The 22,503-nt window shown below is 45.5% G+C and overlaps 1 protein-coding gene across 1 annotated transcript; it reads right to left on the minus strand.

Annotated features, from left to right (window-relative positions):
* Window positions 1-15,907: 15,907 nt before the first annotated feature.
* Window positions 15,908-21,999, minus strand: LOC126956387 (atherin-like). The gene is made up of 3 exons (XM_050793376.1): window positions 21,636-21,999; window positions 17,361-17,578; window positions 15,908-16,076 (listed from the first exon to the last, which is right to left on the minus strand). Exons 1-2 carry the CDS (start codon window positions 21,982-21,984, stop codon window positions 17,517-17,519), a joined length of 411 nt encoding a protein of 136 aa, XP_050649333.1. The 5' UTR covers window positions 21,985-21,999; the 3' UTR covers window positions 15,908-16,076; window positions 17,361-17,516.
* Window positions 22,000-22,503: the final 504 nt, after the last annotated feature.

The following is a 22,503-nucleotide window of genomic DNA, read 5'->3' on the forward strand; positions in this document are numbered from 1 at the left end:
CTATGTTCACTCTGAGGTAGAGTCAGCATTTAAATGAATTACAATTACGCCTATGTGTCAAAAGGTGAAGCAGGGACAGGGAGGCTCTTGAGTGTAACCAGTCACTGCAGCCAGAGCCAGGTCCTGGTCTCTCATCAGGAGAAAGTTGCTGAAGTCAGTCTCTTGTCCAGTGAAAGGTGCAGTTCTGGCGGGTTGAAGGGGCAGGGTCAGCCAGCCTCCAGCCTCAATGAGCTGCAATTTTTTCAGTATTGCAGTATCTTGAGGTCAGTGCTTGTTTACCTGCATAGAAAAGGAAAACCTTGCCCAGTTACAACACTGCTTCTTCTTTAAGTGTGGGGCTACATGACTTAACCCTTGCCTGGCATGGCCTTAGGTCCTGTTTATAATTGGGTGTCTTAATGCCACAGAGAGTCAGTTCTGTCAGTATTACAATCTCTACTTCAACCTTAATGCTGGGCAGCTGTTGAATCTAAACCACGAAAGGGAGAGGGTATAATGAGGTGTATCCGGCCTTCTGTTCGGTTTTGGCTGAAAATTCAGTTTCTAAGGCTTCTCTGGGATCTTCTTGGCCAAGACTGGGGAGGGGGTAGGGTCCACTCAGTCGGAGAGGAGGCTGGAGATTTTCAGCTCTCAGAACAATTAAGACTTCATTCCCAAATTGAAGGGTGGTTTCACCCAAATGATTAAGCGGGAGAACTGGAGATTCTCTCTTTTGCAGCAGAGCCAGGAGTTCTCCCTTTCCCTCCTGTTATGTCTGCAGGGCTGGGCATAAGTCAGGCAGCCCTATACTTGTTTGAAGAAAAAACAATGTTGTAACAGCCACAAGGTTTTTCTCTCTTCTTCTTCTTCTTCTTCTTCTTCTTCTTCTTCTTCTTCTTCTTCTTCTTCTTCTTCTTCCTCTTCTTCTTCTTCTTCTTCTTCTTCTTCTTCTTCTTCTTCTTCTTCTCTTCTTCTTCTTCTTCTTCTTCTTCTTTTTTTTTTTGAGACAGAGTCTCACTCTGTGGCCCAGGCTGGACTGCAGTGGCGCGATCTCGGCTCACTGCAATCTCCGCCTCCCGGGTTCAAGTGATTCTCCTGCCTCAGCCTCTCAAGTAGCTGAGATTTACAGGCACCCGCCACCACACCCAACTAATTTTTGTATTCTTTTAATAGAGACAGGGTTTCTCCATGTTGGCCAGGCTGGTCTCAAACTCCTGCCCTCAGGTGAATCTCCCCCCTCGGCCTCCCAAAGTTCTGGGATTATAGCATGAAGCACTGTGCCCAGCCCACAAGGTTTTTCTTTTTCTCTGCAGCTAAACAGGCACTGGCCTCAAGTGTGTGGGCAGGCTGATTTTTGCCAAATTAACTAGATCAGACGTGGGCAGAGTTTCCCATTCCAGGCAGGCCCTCTTGACAAGCTGGGAAAGTTTTCTAGAAGGGCCATTCACAAACAGAATTAACTCCTACTTGAACAGATTCACCATCCATGGGTAATCCAGAATTTTCTTTAAATACAACCTGGAGCGGACTATAATAGTTGTAAATGGGCTTGTTAGGTTCTTGGGTACAGGCATAGATTTTACTCCAGACTAAGATTGTAGGAAAAGACTCAAGAATAGACTTTTGGTGTGTGTTTGTGTGTGTGTGTGTCTGTGTGTGTGTGGTGTGTGTGTTTGTTTTGCCACATCTTGGGACTTTTTCTTAGTTTTTGCCTAAATCCTCCTCGGGGTCATGCCAATGAGACTTGGCCATCAGTGTTGAGCCTGGCCTTCACTAAAAAGTGTATGACCCAGCTGGCATAGGTTAGAAACACCAGCCAATAAACCTGAGCACTGTGCTGAATTCATCAGCAAATTAGTGAGGGTCTTCAATGACCTTTGAGAATTCCTTGGCAATGGCTCAAAATTCAGCCATGCTCTGAGGAACAAAATTAATTTTGGGTATAGAAGAATCATTCGTGAGTTTAACTTACAAGGGAAAAGTTTTAACAGGACCAGGTTCAGGGATGGTGAGAGCGGAGGAAATCAAGGCAATTTTTTTTTTTTTTTTTTTTGAAACAGGGTCTCACTCTGTCACCCAGTCTGGAGTGCATTGGCACAATCTCAGCTCAGTGCAACCTGTACCTCCTGAGTTCAAGCGCTTCTCCTGCCTCAGCCTCTCTAGTAGCTAGAGTTACAGGCATGCACTACCATGCCTGGTTAATTGTTTTGTTTCGTTTTGTTTTGTTTTTGAGATGAAGTTTCACTCTTGTCCCCCAGGCTGGAGTGCAATGGTGTGATCTCGGCTCAATGCAACCTCTGCCTCCCAGGTTCAAGCGATTCTCCTGCCTCAGCCTCTAGAGTAGCTGGGATTATAGGCACCTGCCACCACACCTGGCTAATTTTTGTATTTTAAGTAGAGACAGGATTTCACCATGTTGGCCCGGCTGGTCTCAAACTCCTGACCTCAGGTGATCCACTAGCCTCGGCCTCCCAAAGTGCTGGGATTACAGATGTGAGTAACTGTACCCGGCCTAATTTTGTATTGTTAATAGAAATGGGGTTTCATCATGTTGGTCAGGCTGGTCTCGAACTCCTGAGCTCAAGTGATCCACCTGCCTCGGCCTTCCAGAGTGCTGGGATTACAGGCATGCACCACCACACCTGGCTAATTTTTGTACTTTTGGTAGAGACAGGGTTTCACCATGTTGGCCAGGCTGGTCTCAAACTCCTGACCTTAAGTGATCAACCTGCCTCAGCCTCCCAAAGGGCTGGGATTATAGGGGTGAGCCACCATGCCCAGCCTGAGATCAGGAGGCAATTTTAGAATCCTGAATGCACTCAGACGCTTCGAGGTACCAATTGAAATATGCCTCTCATTCAGATAGTTTGGTTTTAGGACTACGGTACCCTAATTTTGTCTTAAGAAAGACAAGTTTGGGGAACTCATAAGACCTCCATTATGAAGAACAAAATAATAAATTTTTTTCACTGAAGAACAAAATTAGTGTTGGGATACTCCATCCATTGATTTTTCTTTTCTTTTCTTTCTTTCTTTTTTTTTTTTTTTTTGAGACAGAGTCTCACTCTGTCACCCAGGCTGGAGTGCAGTGGTGCGATCTCGGCTCATTGCAACCTCTGCCTCCCGGGTTCACGCCATTCTCCTACCTCAGCCTCCCGAGTAGCAGGGACTACAGGTACCCACCACCACGCTTGGCTAATTTTTTGTATTTTTTAGTAGAGACGGGGTTTCACCATGTTAGCCAGGAGGGTCTTGATCTCCTGACCTCCTGATCCACCCGCCTCAGCCTCCCAAAGTGCTGGGATTACAGGCATGAGCCACTGTGCCCCGCCTTGCTTTTTTTGTTTTTTGTGTGTTTTTTTTGACAGTCTGACTCTGTCTCCCAGGCTGGAGTGCAGTGGTGTGATCTTGGCTCACTGCAACCTGCACCTCCCAGGTTCAAGGGATTCTCCTGCCTCAGTCTCATGAGTAGCTGGGATTATAGGTGCCCACCACGCCTGGCTAATTTTTTTGTATTTTTAGTAGAGACGGGGTTCCACCATGTTGGCTAGGCTAGTCTTGAACTCATGACTTCAGGTGATCCATCTGCCTCAGTCTCCCAAAGTGCTGGGAGGTCAGTCTGTTGCTTTTTAAGTGTGGGCTAGAGAGAACCAACATTTTAGAACGTGTAGCCAGCAGGAGTCCCAGAAGGGGACCATTATTGCATGCTTTGGAATTTGGGGGATCTCATTCTGCTTCTTCTTAATCTCTCAAGAGCAAAAGAAAACTCCTGTAAACTCTGTTAGCGAACGCTGGGGGTTTGGACTGGTGTTGTGTTTTACAGTGTCCTTAGGCCGGGATGTTTGTTTGACTCGGCAGACAGCCTGGGCTCTAATTATACAACCTGTAACCAAATGTCTCCTAGATGCACAGATTTTTTTCTTGAGTCTGGCAGGCCCCCTAGTGGTCTTCCACGTACCAGTTTATCCTCAACACAGGCGGCTTTTTCTTCGGAGACTGAGGTCCCTCATAGAAAGGTGGTGACAGTCCTGAGGTTTCTTAAAGGGGGGGGTCTCGAGCCCAGCTTTTTTTTGGAGACGGAGTCTCGCTCTGTCACCCACGCTGGAGTGCAGTGGCGCGATCTTGGCTCACCACAGCGTCCACCTCCCAGGTTCAAGTGATTCTCCTGCCTCAGCCTCTCAAGTAGCTGGGACTACAGGTGTGCACCACCAGGCCTGGCTAATTTTGGTATTTTTAGTAGAGACGGGGTTTCACCATATTGGCCAGGCTGATCTTGAACTCCTGACCTCAAGTGATCCACCCTCCACGGCCTCCCAAGTACTAGGATTACCGGCGTGAGCCACTGCGCCCGGCCAAACCCACCATTTTTATAAAAGAAAGATTTTCAGAAATAAAGAAAAGTATAGCAACAAATGGAAGTATGTACACAAAAAACTGAAACCACAAGTGCACTCACCAGAACCAGGAGATAAACTGTCTTTGGACCAGAAACGACTTGCCAGAAAAGAGAACAAGTCTTTTCCAGCCCTAGAAGGGAGGCAGGATTCTTTGTGAAGGTGCCTTCGTCCAAGCAGACCCCAGATAAGGCCAACAGGGAGCTGCTATCAAAGAGCAGGAGCTCGACCTGAAAGAAGATTTACCTGGGCAGAGAAAAGGTGACCCGGGGAGGTGGAGGGTGCAAAGGGTTCAACTGTGGCATCTCCCCAGCTCCGGAAGCCGCCAGTCCCTCCAAAAGTCATTTTGCCTCTGGAGCACTTCTGATACCAGATCATGTCAACCTAAAAAAAGACTTCAGAGAAAACTGTCTCCAAACACGATGAATTTACTGGGAATAGGAAAGAGGATTATGACCTAGAATGGCCTATGGCAAGCCACAGGGGCACCCGGTGAGGGAAGGGGAAGAGAGGAAGCTTTTATTGGCAGAAAGAGAGGTGTTCACATAACTGCTTGGAAACAGAGTTCATTGGTTTCTCTGGCTCAAAGCCAGATTTGCCATCAGTTTGCATTGACCGAGGTGATGTTACTGGAAAGTGTTCTTCCAAGAGCGTCTTACCAGAATCACTGCAGTCCTAAGTCCTAAAGAATGCCTAGCAATAAGCCTTGTCATAGAAATCTATGTATATGTGCAAAACGTGCAAGCCATGCGAAGCAGGAGGTGCATGCAGGATGTGAAGGGCTTTCTTGTGGGGCTTTAAGAAAGTCCTTGCAAACAGTTCTTATCTCAGACATGCAAGCATGAGCTCCCTCCACCCCGCTTCATGCCTTCCTGGCCCTATTTTGCCTGGATCTAACAAGAGTGACTTCATTCTGGCATAGCCATTTAATGGAATTTTTTTGAGCAACAAAAAATAATAAACTATAGCTACAGCATGGGTGAATCTCAGAATAATTATGCTAATTTAACGAAATCAGACAAAAGAATGCACATTGTATGACTTCACCTATATAGAACTCATGAACAGTTTGTAACACAAAGGACAAATGCTGGAGGGGATGGATACCCCACTCTCCATGATGCGCTTATTTCACATTGCATGCCTACATCAGAAAATCTCATGTACCCCACAAATATATACACCTATTGTGTACCCACAAAAATTAAAAATTAAAAAAAACCCTTCAGAACAGGACTTGGCAAATTGTAGCCTCTAAGCAAAAGCCAGCCCTCCACCTGTTTTTTTCTTCAGTTTTTAAAAATGTTTTTTAACTCCTCCCAACAGAAGCTGGTAACCACTTGCTCTTTAAAATAAAGATTTATTGGAACATAGCCCGACCATTTGTTTAATATTGCTTGTGGCTGCTTCTAGGCTCTAATGGCAGCACTGAGTAATCTCAACAGAGACCGGCATCACCTAAAGGTTTTACTATCTGGCTCCTTACAGTACAAGTTTGCTGAGCCTTGCTTTAGTGCACATGTCTATCTGCATAGAAAGTAAGATGGGACCGGGTGCGGTGGCTCATGCATGTCTGTAATCCCAGCACTTTGAGATCCCAAGGCAGGAGGACCACTTGAGCTCAGGAGTTTGAGACCAGCCTGGGAAATAAAGTGAGACCCCATCTCTACAAAAAAAAAGAAAAGTGAATTATAGAAAAAAGAAAGACTGAAGCTATAAAAATGTTCCTAGAATTAATAAGTTAATTTTAGAATACAAGGTCAATATATAAAAATCAATTATGTTTCTATCCGTTAGAAAATAAAGTAATTAGGAAATAAAACTTACTCAATTTGGGATAACATTGGAAAGTGAAACACTTAGAAATAAATTAATTCTACCCAAATTGCTCAATCTAATCCAAATCAAAATCTTAACAGGCATCTTTGAAGAAATTGGCAAGTTAATTTAAAAGTTTATATAGAAAAGTAAAGGACCTAAAATAACCAAAATAGAATTGAAAAATAAGAACAAGGTCAGATCATTTACACTACTTGATTTCAAAATTTAACATAAAGCTTTAGTAATCAAGACAGTATAGTTAGTATTGGTATACGTTGGACATAGAGACAGCTGAAACAAAGCAAAAATTCTGAAAATAGACTTACACTTACATGGTAACTTGATTTTTTTTGTTTGGTTTTTTTTTTTTTATGGTCTTGCTCTGTCGCCCAGGCTGGGGTGCAGTGGCACAATCTCCACGATCTCAGCTCACTGCAACCTCCGCCTCTTGGGTTCAAGTAATTCTCTGCCTCAGCCTCCCGAGTAGCTGGCATTACAGGCACGTGCCACCACATCTGGCTAATTTTTTTGTATTTTTAGTAGAGTATTTCACCGTGTTAGCCAGGATGGTTTCATCTCTTGACCTTGTGATCCGCCCGCCTTGGCCTCCCAAAGTGCTGGGATTACAGGTGTGAGCCACCATGCCCCGCTGAATTCAAAAGCTTTTATAAGAAATTTCTATCATCTCTGTAGCAGTTTGAGTAACTCATCAATAAAGCTGTCTGTGCAGTTCCCCTTATCTTAATGCAGCTATGGGTGTGTCTCTAGGCCTTGACAAAGTGCTGCTTTTTTTGTTTGTATGACTGTGGGTTTGTTTTAGGTAAGCCGCCCTCCTCCCTGTGCAAGGTCCCACAGAACCCACTGTGCACACGTCTAAAAAGGCGAGGAAACATTTTCCTGGGAGCTTGTTAATCAAACAACAAAGGGCTTCTGTGTTGGACTTGGCCAGGCAGTCTGCTTATTTGTGGCTTAGCTCTGCAGCTGCAGTCTGAATTTTCCCCAGGCTGCTCGATTTTTGCCGTAGCTGTGATTTTTTCAGACAAGCAGCTTCTCTGAGGACTGGTCTCTTAGTTGTTTATCCAAGTACTTTTTCCTTTCCTTCTCCCTTTCTGATAAGAACGCAAAATTATAGTCATTTTTGCAAAATGATATTGCAGTATCTTACAAAGTTAAAAATGCATTTATCATATGACCCAGCAATCATATTACAAGAAAAATGAAAATATATGCCTACACACAGACATTACAGAAACGTACATGGCAGTGTTATACACATGCTCTATACATATATACAGATATGCATACATCATCATATATAGTAGCTCCAAACTGGAACAACTCAAATTTCTGTCAACTGTTGAACCGATATAAAAACTGTGGACCTCCCTACTACAGAATACTACTCAGTGACAAAAAGGAACGCAGTGCTAGTAAATGCAACGAATTAGTAATACATCAACAACGTGGATGAATCTCAAAGACATCATGCTAAGTGAATGAAACCAAATGCAAAAGACCACATATTGTGTGATTCCATCTAGACCAAGTTCTAGGAAAGATAAAACTACAATGGAAGAAAGCAGATCAATGGGAAAGGATCAGCTGCAAATGAAAACAAAAAAACTTTTTAGGGTGATGGAAACTTTCTGTATCTTTTTATTCTATCTTTTCCCCTTTTTTCACCTCAGAGTTTCTAATTTTCTGTATCTGGTGATGATGATTACATAACTGCCCAAAATTATCAAAACTCATCAAAGTGTACATTTAAATTGGTAATTTTATTATGTATCAATTATAACTCAAAAACCTGGAAAAATTAATTTTAGACTATGGGAAGGATAACGTCAGAATAAATGCCAAATGTAGCAGGGCGCAATGGCTCATACCTGTAATCCCAATACTTTGGGAGGCCGAGGCAGGAGTTCAAGACCAGCCTGAGCCACATAGGCAGACCCTATCTCTACAAAAGAATATTTTGACTGGGCATCGTGGCATGTGGCCTGTAATCCTAGCTACTCAAGAGACTGAGGCAGGAGCATCTCTTGAGCCAGGAAGTTCGAGGCTGCAGTGATCCACAATTGCGCCACTGCACTCCAGCCTGGGTGACAGAGCAAGATTTTGTTTAAAAAAAAAAAAAAAAGGTAGGGGGGGTGGGCTCACGCCTGTAATCCCAGCACTTTGGGAAGCCAAGACAGGTGGGTCACCAGAGGTCAGGAGTTCGAGACCAGCCTGGCCAACATGGTGAAACCCTGTCTCTACTAAAAATATTTAAAAATCAGCTATATATGGTGGTGGGCACCTATAATCCCAGCTACTCGAAGACTGAGACAGAACTGCTTGAACCTGGGAGGCGGAGGCTGCAGTGAGCTGAGGTTGCACCACTGCACCTCACCCTGGGCAACAAGAGTGAAACTCCGTCTCAAAAAAAAAAAAAAAAAAAAAAATTGGCAAATGAAAAAGGCAACTACTTTTTGTCATTAACTATTAACTTCAGAGACAACTACAAGTTGTAGAAGAGAAAAAGCAGTATTAATACACCATTTGGCCCAACAGCAAACAACAGAGGCAGAGTGTCAGTGATAAACAGTGACTCACCCCAAAACTGTACGGGAAAGGAAATGGGATGGTGAGGTCGATGTAAAGTCTTGCTCTTCAATTGTCATGACGGGAAGAGAATGCATACAATGTAACTGCAAATTGGTGTTTCAAAATAGCATTACAAGCATATTATTTGGAAATACACAAAAACATTTACACTGGAAAGTGGGACTCAGGGGTGGAAAGGTTCTCAGAGATGGGGATGGACTTCTTTTAATTAAAAAATGTATTTAACTTTTAAGACCAGGTGTGGTGGCTCATGCCTGTGATCCCAGCACTTTGGGGCCAAGGCGGGTGGATCACCAGAAGTCAGGAGTTTGAGACCAGCCTGGCCAACATGGTGAAACCCCATTTCTACTAAAAATACAAAAACTAACCGGGTGTGGTGGTGGGCACCTATAATCTCAGCCACTTGGGAGGCTTAGGCAGGATAGTGGCTGGAACCTGGGAGGCGGAGGTTGCAGTAAGCCGAGATAGCGCCATTGCGCTCCAGCCTGGGCCAACAACAGCCAGACTCCGTCTAAACTAAACACACACTCTTCTTTTTTCTTTTTTTTTGAGACAGAGTTTTGCTTTTGTTGCCCAGGCTGGAGTGCAATGGCACGATCTCGGCTCACTACAATCTCCGCCTCCCAGGTTTAAGCAATTCTCTTGCCTCAGCCTCCTAAGTAGCTAGGATTACAGGCATGCACCACCACGCCCAGCTGATTTTGTATTTTTAGTAGAGATGGGGTTTCTCCATGTTCGTCAGGCTGGTCTCAAACTCCCAACCTCAGGTGATCTACCCGTCTTGGCCTCCCAAAGTGCTGGGATTATAGGCGTGAGCCACCGTGACTGGTCACAAACAAAAATTTTTAAAGCTATGTTAATATATTTGACAAAATAATTTTGAAATAAAAATGGTTTTTATTTACTTTTATATTTCCTCATAGGTAATAAAAGCATTTAAGGCTACTTTACTATGAGTTTTTGTATTTTTTTATTTAATTCATAAATCATCTGGTTTTAATTTTCTTTTTGATGTGGGAATTATGAACTCAAAAAGTTTTACCAACTGGATTTTTTTTTTTTTTCAGGTAGAGTTTCGCTCTGTCGCCCAGGCTGGAGTGCAGTGGTGTGATGGTGCGATCTCGGTTCACTGCAATCTCTGCCTCCCAGGTTCAAGTGATTCTCCTGCCTCAGCCTCCCGAATAGCTGGGACTACAGGCATGCACCACCATGCCTGGCTAATTTTTTTTTTTTTTGGAATTTTTTTTTTTTTTTTTTTTTTTTTTTGTATTTTTAGTAGAGACAGGGTTTCGCCATGTTGGCCAGGCTGGTCTCGAACTCCTGACCTCAGACGATCCACCTGCCTCGGCTTCCCAATATGCTGGGATTACAGGCATGAGCCATGGCGCCCAGCCTGATTTTTTTTTGTTTGTTTTGAGATGGAATCTCACTCCGTCACCCAGGCTGGAGTGCAGTGGCATGATCTTGGCTCACTACAACCTCTGCCTCTCAGGTTCAAGTAATCCTCCCACCTCAGCCTCCCAAGTAACTAGGACTACAGGTGTGCTCCCCCATGCCTGGTTAATTTTTGTATTTTTAGTAACGACTAGGTTTCACCATGTTGGCCAGACTGGTCTTGAACTCTTAACCTCAGATGATCCACCTGCCTCAGCCTCCCAAAGTGCTGGGTATATTTTGATTTTTGATTTATGATTTTTGGCTCCATAAATCCAATATTTGGTTTCATAAATCCAAATAAGCCTGAAGAGAATATACCTAATGAAATCAATGTTTAGGGAATTTATTTAAGTTTTTGTTGTAGCCAAGAAAATGGTCGGTATGTGTAATTGCTCCTTGGGCATAAAATAAGAATATGTATACTACAAAGCTATAGTAACTCAAACAGCATGGTACTATCATAAAAACCGACACACGGATCAATGGAACAGACTAGAGAACCCAAAAATAAATCCACACTTTTATTATAAACTTATTTTCAACAAAGGCACCAAGAATATACACGAGAAAAAAGGACAGTCTCTCCAATCAGTGCTGCTGGGTAAACTGGATATCCACATGCAGAAGAAAGAAACTAGACTCCCCTCTCTTACCATATATAAAAATCAACTCAAAATGGATTAAAGACTTAAATGTAAGACCTGGAAGTATGAAACTACTAGAAGAAAACATTGGGGAAATGCTACAGGATGTTGATCTGGGTAAAGATTGTTGGGGATGAGATCTTGAAAGTGCAGGCAACAAAAGCAAAAATAGACTAATAGGATTGCATGAAGCCTGGAAGCTTCTGCACAGCAAAGGAAGCAATCAACAGAGTGAAGAGACAACCCACAGAATGGGAGAAAATATTTGCAAACTACTCACTTGACACGAGATTAATAACCAGAATATATATCAGTTCAATAGGAAAAAATAAATAATCTAATTAAAATGGGTAAAAGACCTAAGTAGACATTTCTCAGAAGAAGACATACAATGGTCAACATCACTAATCATCACAGAAATGCAAATCAAAACTACAATGAGATATCATCTCGCCCCAGTCTAAAAGGCTATTACTTAAAAAATAGGCTGGGAGCGATGGCTCAGGCCTGTAAACCCAGCACTTTGGGAGGCTGCTTGAGGTGGATCCTTGAGGTCAGGAGTTTGAGACCAGCCTGGCCAACATGGTGAAACCCCATCTCTACTCAAAATAGATAAATCAGTCGGGCATGGTGGTGCATGCCTGTAGTCCCACCTACTCCAGAGGCTGAGGCAGGAGAATGGCTGGAACCTGGGAGGCAGAGGTTGCAGTGAGCTGAGATCGTGCCATTGTACTCCAGCCTGGGCAACAGAGCGAGACTCCATCTCAAAAAATAAAATAGAATAAAAAATAAATAAATAACGAACGCTGGTGAAGATGGAGAGAAAGAGAATGCTTACACACTGTTAATGGAAATGTAAAGTAGTACAACCATTATGGTAAACAACTTGGAGGGTGCTTGACAAGCTAAGCTACCTTATGATCCATAAGCTTATGGATGATCCAGAAATCTCACTGGCGGATATATAGCCAAGACATGGAATCAACCTAAGTGTCCATCAATGGATGAATAGATAAAGTAGATGGTAACCATCATTCTATTCTCTACTTCCATGATCCACTCTTTAAGCTCCCACATGTGAATGAGAACATGGGATATTTGTCTTTCTGAGCTTAGCTTATTTCACATAAGATAATGACCTCTAGTTCTATCCATGTTGTTGCAAATGACAGGATTTCATTCCTTTATGGCTGGGCAATATTCCATTGTGTATATACACCACATCTTCTTTATCTATTCTCGGCTCACCGCAACCTCCACCTCCCAGGTTCAACCAATTCTCTTTCCTTAGCCTCCTGAGTAGCTAGGATTACAGGCAGGCACCATCACGCCTGGCTGATTTTGTATTTTTTATAGAGACAGGGTTTCTCCATGTTCGTCAGGCTGGTCTCAAACTCCCAACCTCAGGTGATCCACCTGTCTCAGCCTCCCAAAGTGCTGGGATTACAGGCCTCCGTGCCTGGCCACAAACAAAAACTTTTAAAGCGATGTTAACATATTTATTTGACAAAATAATTTTGAAATAAAAATACTTTTTATTTACTTTCCTATTTCCTCATAGATAATAAAAGCATTTAAGGCTAGTTTTCATATTTTTTTCTTTAATTTATAAATCATTTGGTTTTAATTTTCTTTTTGATGTGGGAATTTTGAACTCTTAAAAAATTTTACCAACTGGATTTTTTTTTTACATTTTGATTTTTTCTTTTTTAGACAGAGTCTTGCTGTGTCGCCCAGGCTGGAGTGCAGTGGTGCGATCTCGGCTCACTGCAATCTCTGCCTCCCAGGTTCAAGTGATTCTCCTGCCTCAGCCTCCTGAGTAGCTGGGACTACAGACCTGCACCACCATGCCCGGCTAGGCTAACTTTTTTTTTTTTTTGTATTTTTAGTATTTGAGGTGATGGATATCCCAATTACCCTGGTTTTGATTAAAAAAGAAGTGTATACATTTTGGCTTTATAGGGTAGAAACATATGTATTTACATGCATGCATTTCTTTATTGTATACATTTCTTCATTGTTTAAACAAAACTTCTTCCATATTTTTCATTACCTACTTTATCAAATGCTGAGAAGAGTATAATAAAGCTAAGGGCGCCTGAGACTAAGTTATTAAATCCTTCTCAGATCTCAGCCCAAGAAGAAACTTTTGAAAATAAATATTTGTACAGGAGTGAATCAATTTTATAAATATATATTTGATAAAAATGAATAAGCATTGAATATATTATGGAATCATAGATTCATGGAATATTAGAACTTTGGAAATCATGAGCTTTGCTTGCCTGACTCCCTTACTTCTCAGGTAGAGAAACAAACCCAGAAAAATGAAGTTGAGTGTCCAAGCTCAAGCAACAAGTTTGTGCACTAAGCTGAGTTCCCCCTTGCCCCGAGATAGCTCTGTGCCCAGACAGAGTCCAAACAAGAACACCATCTATGTGTCTCTAATGAGGACCTCTGAGGAATCCACTCTAGGGGCACCCAAACTTAGCAATTCTTGCTGCCCTGGTCCCATGGGAACCTTGATCTCCAGGGGATGGAGGATCTGTTTACTCGTGCCCAGTCATCCAAGCCCCAAGCAGAACCCAGGCTTTAGATGGATACCAGGCTCCAGGTGGCCACCAAACCCCAGTCGAACCTCAGACGTCAGGTGGACATCAGGTCCCTGGTGGATGCCTACACTGCAGGTTGACATCAGGCCCCAGGAGGACACCAGCCCTCAAGTGACTACCAGGCCCCAAGGTGACTGTGTAGGTCCCAGGTGGGTATCAGGCATCAGGTTGACTCAGGACCCAGGTGAACGCCAGGCCATAGATGAACAGCAGGCCCAAGGTGGACATAGGCCCCCGGTGAACACAGGTCCCAGATGGATGCCCAGCCTGATGCACACCTGCAGACCAGAGTTCACCTGCAGTCTGATTTCTCCTTGGGGCTTGGGTGTTTTCCTGGGACCAATAACCTGCCTGGGGTATTTACTTTGGGTCTGATGTCCACCTGGGGCCTGGGTGTCCACCAGGGGCCTGATGTTCACCTGGGGCCTTCTGTTTAACTAGGGCCTGATTTCCATCCTGAGACTGGGTGTCCACCTGGGGTCTGTGTCCCCGTGTGACTTGGTGTCCAACTGGGACGCTGGACACCGGTAAACACCAGGCCCCATGTGGATTACTATGGTACACCTGATGTACATACCTTGAGTCCAGTGTCCGCTTGGGTCCTGATAGCTACTTTAGGCCTGTTGTTCACCTGGGGCCAGGCATTGTGCTGGGCCTTAATGTCTACTAGGAGCCTGGTGTTTACCAGGAGGTCTTGATTCCCACCTGGGGCCTGGGTATTTACATGGGGTCTGATACCCTTCTGTGGCTTTGGTTTCAATCTGTGGCCTGATGTTCACGTTCACCAGGCATCTAGGTATCCATATGAGGCCTGATGTTACCCTGGGACGTGATGTTCACCTGGGGCCTGGTGTCATCCTGGGGCGTGGGTGTTCACCAGGCGCCTAGTAATTTACATGTGCTCTCCTGTTTACCGAATTCTTAGGTGTTAACTTGTATCTTAATTTCTACCATGAGCCTAATGTCCACCTGGAGCCTGGGTGTCACCCTAGGGCCTGAAATCCTGGGGACTAGCTGTCCAAGTGGAGCCTAGGTATCACTTGGTATTCACTTGGGTCTGAATTTCGCCTGGGGTCTGATGTCCATTCGGAGTGAAGTTTTCACTTGAGTCCTCATGTAAACCTGGTGCCTGGCTGTCAGCCTTGAGCCTGATGTTCACCTGGGATCCTGTGTCCACATTGGGACTGATTATTCACCTGGTGCCACGTGTGCACGTGGGACCTTGTCTACCTGGGGCCTAGGAGTACTCCCTAGGCCGGGTGCCTACCTGGGTTCTGATATCCACGTCGGGCTTGGTGTTCGCTTGGGGCCTGATGGCTACTTGGGGCTTGCGTAGCCTCTGGGGATGGGTGTTCTGGGTGTTCTTCTGGGGATGGGTGTTCACCTGCAGTCTGATACCTACTTGGGGCTTGAGTATCCTCTCGGGGCCTGATATTCCCCTATGACCTGGTGTGCAACTGGGCCTGGGTGTCAGCCTGGCACCTGAGTTCAGTGTCCACTTGGGGCCTGGTGTTTAGCTGGGGCCTGATACCCACCTGAGGCCTGGGTGTTTAGGTGTGGCCTGTTATCTTTCTGTGGCCTGGGTGTTTATCAGGAGCCTGAGGTTCACCAAGCCACCTAGGTATCCACTTGGACCAAATGTCTCTCTGGGGCCTGATGTTCATTTGTTGTCTGGTGTTTACCAAGGGCTTGGGCATCCACCTGTTGACTGATGTTCAGCTGGGGCATAGATACTCACCTGGGGCCCGAGGGTACACCTGGGGCCTGACATCTGCCTGAGGCCTAGTAATCCACATGGGCCTGGTGTTTACCGGAAGCCTAATGCTCACCTTGGGCCTGGTGTTTGCCTGGAGCCTTGGTGTCAACCTGGGGCTGGACATCCACCAGGAGCCTATTATCCACCTGGAGACGGGATGTCCAATTGGGTTCTGATGTCCACCTAGGATCATCCTCATGTATGGTGGATGAAATTTAGGGCCTGGTGGTAAAATTTAAAAGAGAACCTTAAAAGCTATCGAGGCAAGTGAAGCAAGCAGAGGAAGGTCATTCCATTCCAGCAATGAGAAGAATGCGAGCCCAGCGATGGAGCCATGAGCAGCTCAGTATGTGTTGGGACCTGCAAGAGGGAGGGAAGTTGTGGGTGCACTGGAATACCAGACCCGGGATGGGAGGATGCTTTTCAAGCTGCCTTTCGCTGTCTCCTGGAACGTCATAGGAAGCCAGACTTATTCTTTGTAGGTCAGAGTTGAGTGTTATGTAACATCAACGTTTCCAACGAAGTGGAAACACTTTTTCGTAGATAGAAGAGACAGCACTTGCAAAAATTTAGGAATGTGAGGGAACATACGTTGGGAATGATTTTGTTTTTAAAACAATTAACAGTTTTTTTTTCTTTCTTTCTCTCTTTTCTTTTTTTTTTCTTTCTTTCTTCTTTCTTTCTTTCTTTTCTTCTTTCTTTCTTTCTTTCTTTCTTTCTTTCTTTCTTTCTTCCTTTCTTCCTTTCTTCCTTTCTTCCTTTCTTCCTTTCTTCCTTTCTTTCTCTTTCTTTCTTTTTTTGAGACAGTCTTGCTCTGTCACCCAAGCTGGAATGCAGTGTCACGATCTCAGCTCAGTGCAACCTCTACCTTGCAGATTCAAGTGAATCTCCTGCCTTAGTCTTCTGGGTAGCTGGGATTACAGGCACACACCACTACGCCTGGCTAATTTTTGTATTTTCAGTAGAGACACGGGGTCTTGCCATATTGCCCATGCCAGTCTCAAATTCTGGAGCTCAATGAGATCCTCCCACCTCGGCCTCCCAAAGTGCTGGGATTACAACCAGGAGCCACTGCACCCAGCCAGGATGCTTGTTTTTTTAACCTTTTATTTCTCTGGCATCTGGGCTCTATGGGGTGTGGAAAGGGAAAGTGGTAGACATTTAGTGACACAGAGGAGACTTGGACCTAAATCGTGAGACCCTGAAGTATGAATGCTTTGGAGGAGAATAGAGATCAAAAGTTGATGATCAAAGTAATTATTTACAAATAACTATTTTCCATTAGTTTATTTTTAATTTATAGTTCTGTATAAAATTGGAAGTAGTGTTCTTTATGTAAAACTACAACAGATTTTATTCTTTTTCTAACATTTCTATTCTAGTTAAAGAACCATGAACGATCTCGTTGATAACTGGAATGAAAATGTTCCAGCTGCTTATAAGATTTTTTAAAGGTAATTCTTTACAACAGCCTTGCGGGGTGCAGGTTGGTGTGAAAGAAGAGTGAGTTACGGGGATGATACGAATATCAAAGAGAAACTAATGAATAAAGAAGTCCAACATTAAGATTAGTTTCAGAAGAAGTAATTTGCCACTAAAATTTTCAGATTTCCTTTTCACTTACATAGGAGTGTGGTTAATTAGGGAAGATATTTCTAACACCTGCACTTTTAGAACCATATTTATTATGCAATATTGCAAAGCAGTCTTTCCTTCCACAACCCCCAGTCCCAGGACAAAAAAAATGTGCGAGGGAAAGTACCTCAGCAAACCCAGTCAGAATGTGCTATGTTTGAAAATAGCCATTTTGTGGAGACCTTAGCTGAAATTTGGCTTTGAAATCATCTGGGGGCATTTCTGAATTCTTACCTGCATTCGATTCACTAGTTTAGATGTAGGTACCATACTACCATAGCCATGCATCTAATGGTGGCAACCTTTAAGGTTGAATATAATATGTTTACCAGAATTGACCTAGATTTGGTTGATCTTTGAGGAAATGTTTAGATGAGGCCAGTTATGATTTCACCCTGTGTGAAAGAGCATGCATATGTTTTTGCCATAGGTGTGTTTTCTTTACATTATTTACACAAATAATTTTCTATAATACCTGGGGGCAAACTGGGGAATTTGCAGTCCAATTGGCAGGTCCCCTCGGAGACCCACGGGCCGATGGCATTGGTGCAGAGTGGTCAGGTTCAGAGTGCAGCTTGTGGCTCCTGTCCAACTTGCAGGGGGCTCTTCCTCCACATCCCAGCTGCCGTTTTCATAAAACAATCCGTGGTGTCCCACTCTGAGATTGGGCTCCTGGTGCTCCCACTCGCATTGCTGTAGCAAGAGATCCATAGAACATATTTTTAAATGTTACTTGCTATTTGCTTAAACGTAGACTTTTCTAGGCTATTCCTTTTCCTTACTCCATTACTGAACAACTCCCTTGCTTCTTCCTTCCCCTCCAGTATCACTCCCAAGTAAGGGATTGGTTTTAGTCCCAGAACTGAAGTACCCTGAGCTCCATTCTGAGCAGTACTCCAAGAGACCCACATTTGATTTATATTTTGCATTTAACAAGTTTAGCGAGTAGTTATTTTTGCTGGATTTATGGACCCTCTGTTTTAGATTTTCAAGACAAGAAAAACTTTTACTGACCTCTTCCTTAATGTTTTATTATAATGCAGACCTGTACAGTGGTGTATGCTGAAGATACTGGAATGCCTATGTGCTCTTCTACCAGAGGGTATCTGATCAGAACTCCTCAGTATGACCAAAGAAAATTGAGTTAGCATTGTCCTGCAGGAAGCTGAGGATCTCTCTCTGTAAGTTTTTTTTCCGTATAATTTGGTGTGTGCTTTGAGTAGGTATGGTGTGATCTTTAAAAAGCTCAGGCAAGGCCAGGCGCCGTGGCTCACGCCTGTAATTCCAGCACTTTAGGAGGCCAAGGCAGGCAGATCACGAGGTCAGGAGATCGAGACCCTCCTGGCCAACATGGTAAAACCCCATCTCTACTAAAAAATACAAAACATTAGCTGGGCATGGTGGTGCACGCCTGTAGTCCCACTTTGGGTTGGATACAGTAACTGAAAGGGACTTTGGTCTTCTTTTTTTTTTTTGAGACGAAGTCTCACTCTGTCGCCCAGGTTGGAGTGCAGTGGTGCTATCTCAGCTCACTGCAAACTCCGCCTCCCGGGTTCATGCCATTCTCCTGCCTCAGCCTCCCGAGTAGCTGGGACTACAGGCGCCCGCCACCATGCCCAGCTATTTTGTTGTTGTTGTTGTTGTTGTTGTATTTTTAGTAGAGACGGAGTTTCACCGTGTTAACCAGGGTGGTCTCAATCTCCTGACCTCATGATCCACCTGCCTCGGCCTCCCGAAGTGCTGGGATTACAGGTGTGAGCCACCGTGCCCGGCAAGGGACTTTGGTCTTTCTTGCTTGGGGCTGGGATGAGTGTGTCCTCTGTGAGAAGAAGGAGGCGCAAGGCAGACTGAGTGGCCACAGCTGTAACCTGGGGGCACAAAGCAGACTTCTGTTACATACTATTCTTCTTTTCTTCCTTTTAACAGAACCATCCCTTGAGGTTCACCTGGGCACATGGCTGACCAACTACACACTAGATTTTCCAGACTAATTTGTATCAGTTTTCTTTATTCCTATAAAAGTTGTTTATTTATTGCACTTACATGCTAAGATACCATTCTCAAAGGACCATGAAAGCAGAAATGGTTAATATATGAAGCTGTCTACAGGCATGATAGAATAAAACGTTTAAAAATTATTTGGGTCCGGCTTAAGTAAGTTTAACAGGGTAAAAAAAGGTATTATCTGACAATATTCAACAAATAATTCTTCACTTAATTTCTCATTGAAGCAATCACCTTAATATTATTCATTGGCCTTGATAAATGTGAACACTGCTCATATTTATGTAAATAATGGTCACGTGGCTTTCTTGGCATATCTAAATTTATGTTAGATCTGGCTTAACGTGTGCTTATACATGTATAGGCTATAGTTATGTACCTTAAGTGTGTGTAAGAGTTGGAATATTTGAAAGACAGCAAAATTTTAACTGAAAAAATAATATCCAATAATAGTTGACCTGTTGATTAAAGTAAGTAGTTATTATGAAAGAGAAAAAAGGTGATTTCAAATTGATTCAGAAGAACTGGCCCAGCAACTAAGACTGTATGCTTTCCTTTAAAAAAAAAAAAAAAAAAAAAAAAAAAAGAACTGATATGTTATGTGACAAATACAGAAATTACAAAACTAGTTAAATTGACATTGCCATTAAAGCAACATTAAATAGTTTTGGGGGAGAAGAAAGAAGCCGAGAAGATGGTATCTGTGCACTTAAGATGGTCATGTCATTTGATATAAGTAAGTACAAAGCAGCCTGAGGCCCACACCTGCACGATGCTGAAAAAGCTGACCAGTGTTACATATTCAGCCCTAGATGAAATGCTGCATTTATTTTTTAAACACTGGTATGCATTGTTTTAAAAATATATAAAATAACGGTGAAAAGTTAAAGAATCGTAAGAATGTAGCTAAATGTAAAAAAATTTTGCAAAGCCATAGTTTTATGATGAAACAAATATATTTTTTATCTTTTATGTATAATGTTTTAATGCTTTTTTGACCCAATGAAACGTGGAAGTGTTTTGTGATTTTGATTTTACTATAGCGATTGTTTTATAAACAAAGAAAAAATTACTTCAGGATTGCAGAGATGGTAAACTGTTAAAATAGTTTGGGTATTAAATTATGAAATAATTGGGTATTAAATAATTCAGAATCCAAGCGATGCAATTGAACAGATCTGTAGGCATCTGTAAGTGCTGAGGTGAAAGTGCCAACCAAAGCAGTTAGATTGAACATTAATGCCTGGAGGTCATCAATAGAGGAACTGGCTGTGGACCTTCACCTTGGCATCCCCTTTGTTTTCTGCTGTAGCTGGGTATCTTGCAAAAACAAAAACAACAACAACAAAAGCCACTTATTTCTTAAAGACAGAGAAAGGATATTTCCTTCAATTTAAGCATTCCTAAATTGCCACACCGGTGGCCCCTGCGCTCTTGGAGGAGGCCAAGGCAGAGCAGACCCTCAGGTGGGTGGGCGGTGCACTTGACCCTGATGATATCAGGTACCAGGCCCGCCAGCCCCCGCAGGTGCGGAGCTGCAGCTGCAGCCACCAGCCTAGACGTGGCGCGCGGGCAGCGAGTGGCAGCGAGTGGCTGGACACCGCAGACCAGGCCCCCATCCCCAGCAGCGCGGATTCTGGGGCCAGTCGCCCAGGCAACAAAGTTAGGCGGTCGGCTTCACCAGCAGCAGATCAGTCTCATCCATGTGGATTGCCCAGCGCCAGGGTCCAGGATCCGGAGAGGTGTCCAGGAGGAGAGGACCCTCAGACCAGGTAGGCTGTGCACTCGGCGACCCCGACATCATTCAAGGGAAGCTCCGCCATCCCTCGCCAGTGCCAGAGGTGCAGCTGCAAACTGCCAGTCCTGGCACGGGAAGCGGTGGGGCGGGTGGGGGAAGGGGCAACCCCAGACTGTCCTTGCCTCTCCCGCTGCCTGACACCAGCCAGGCAGCCCCCAGGGCCAGAGCCTCAGCGCTGAAGCCAGGCCATCCGTGAAGCCAGCCCGGTGGCCGCGGAGTGCCCGTGCCAGCCCCAGATCTCCCTGCGGACGATGAGCAGGGTATGGCCCCCCTCCTCAGGCAGGGCGGGCTGCGCGCCTGCGATTTTCCGACTGTGGTCCCGGGGCTGCCCGGGCCCGCCAGGAGAACCGGCGAGCCCAGCGGCGCCTGCCGCGGGCTGCAGCCCCACCTGTCGGCGGGCGCCGCCTGGGAGCGGCTTCCGGGAGTCGGGAGGCCCCCGCGGTGCAGGCGCGCGCCTGACGGCTTTGCGAGGCTCACTGGGTCTGAGAGGTCAGTAGGTCTGAGAGGTCGGAGGCTGCGAGTGTACTGGCCCCTCTCCTCCGGCAGGGCCGGCTGCGCGCCTGCGATTTTCCAACTGTGGTCCTGGGGCAGCCCGGGCCAGCCGGGAGAACCCGCGAGCCCAGCGGCGCCTGCCCCGGGCTGCAGCCCCACCTGTCGCGGGCGCCGCCTGGGAGCGGCTTCCGGGAGCCGCGTGGCCCCCGCGGTGCAGGCGCGCGCCTGACGGCTTTGCGAGGCTCACTGGGTCTGAGAGTTTGGAGGCTGCGAGTGTCGCTGCTGAAGGGCGGACCGGGCTGGATCGCGGATTCTGGGCTAGATCGCAGGGGTTGGGTCGGGGATTGGGAGTTGATTGGGGGTTTGGGGCTGGGTGTGGGGCGGGGGGTGATGAAAAGGGGACAGGGAGCTGCCGCGGCTCAGGAGCCGGTGGTTGGGGGTCTGAGAAGAACTCACCTCCTTGAAGAAGTTCTTCGGCTTCGGGAGCCGCAGGGGCCAGCGGGCCTGGGCCCCACAGACCACGTCTGCACGGGTTCGGGGCACCGAATCTGGGACGCGGAACTGCGGAGGATCCACAGGGCGCTGTCACGGGCGATGCCGCGGAGGTGGAGCGCCGCCTGGCGCGCGGGAGCAGAGACCTGGAAGCCTGGGACAGGCCGCACAGGGAGCGGGGGGCTCGGCCCAGGGTGGGAGGGGGTCCCCGGGCCCGGCTTCCCCGCAGCCCCTGGGACCGGGCCTTGGAGGGCGCAGGACGCCCTCGGAGCGGCGGTGCCAAACGGAGCCTCAGCTGCTCTGCATCCCTCATAATTCCCCGGCCGGAGCACTTGGTGGAGAATGTGAGTGATTTAACTCACAAAGCGAAGCATATACAGTGTTTTTATTTTTAACCTACACGTTTAAATCATGGTGTTATGTACATTATAGGAGGTGCCTAATGAGAGAACTCATTCCCCTATCAAAAAATACCGTGAGTCAGCCGTGCGCGGAGGCTCAAGCCTGTAATCCCAGCACTTTGGGAGGCCGAGGCGGGCGGATCAGGAGGTCAGGAGATCGAGACCATCCCGGCTAACACGGTGAAACCCTGTCTCTACTAAAAATACAAAACTTAGCCGGGCGTGGTGGCAGGCACCTGCGGTCCCAGCTACTCGGGAGGCTGAGGTAGGAGAATGGCATGAACCCGGGAGGCTGAGCTTGCAGTGAGCCAAGATCACGCCACTGCACTCCACCCTGGGTGACAGAGGAGACTCCATCTCAAACAAAAACAAAAACACCGTGAGTCATTTTTAGTAGCGAAAAGTTCTCACCTAAAACTGTCCGTTTTATC

This window comes from Macaca thibetana, chromosome 6 (assembly GCF_024542745.1).
Source record: "Macaca thibetana thibetana isolate TM-01 chromosome 6, ASM2454274v1, whole genome shotgun sequence".
NCBI lineage: Eukaryota > Metazoa > Chordata > Mammalia > Primates > Cercopithecidae > Macaca > Macaca thibetana.

Bases quoted from the DNA above. Each gene is read 5' to 3' on its own strand.
- LOC126956387 (XM_050793376.1), bottom strand. From the start codon at position 21,984: ATGAGGGATGCAGAGCAGCTGAGGCTCCGTTTGGCACCGCCGCTCCGA. The intron at 17,579-21,635 runs GTGAGTTCTTCT...CTCTTGCTACAG, and splicing joins CGAAGAACTTCTTCAAGGAG to CAATGCGAGTGGGAGCACCA.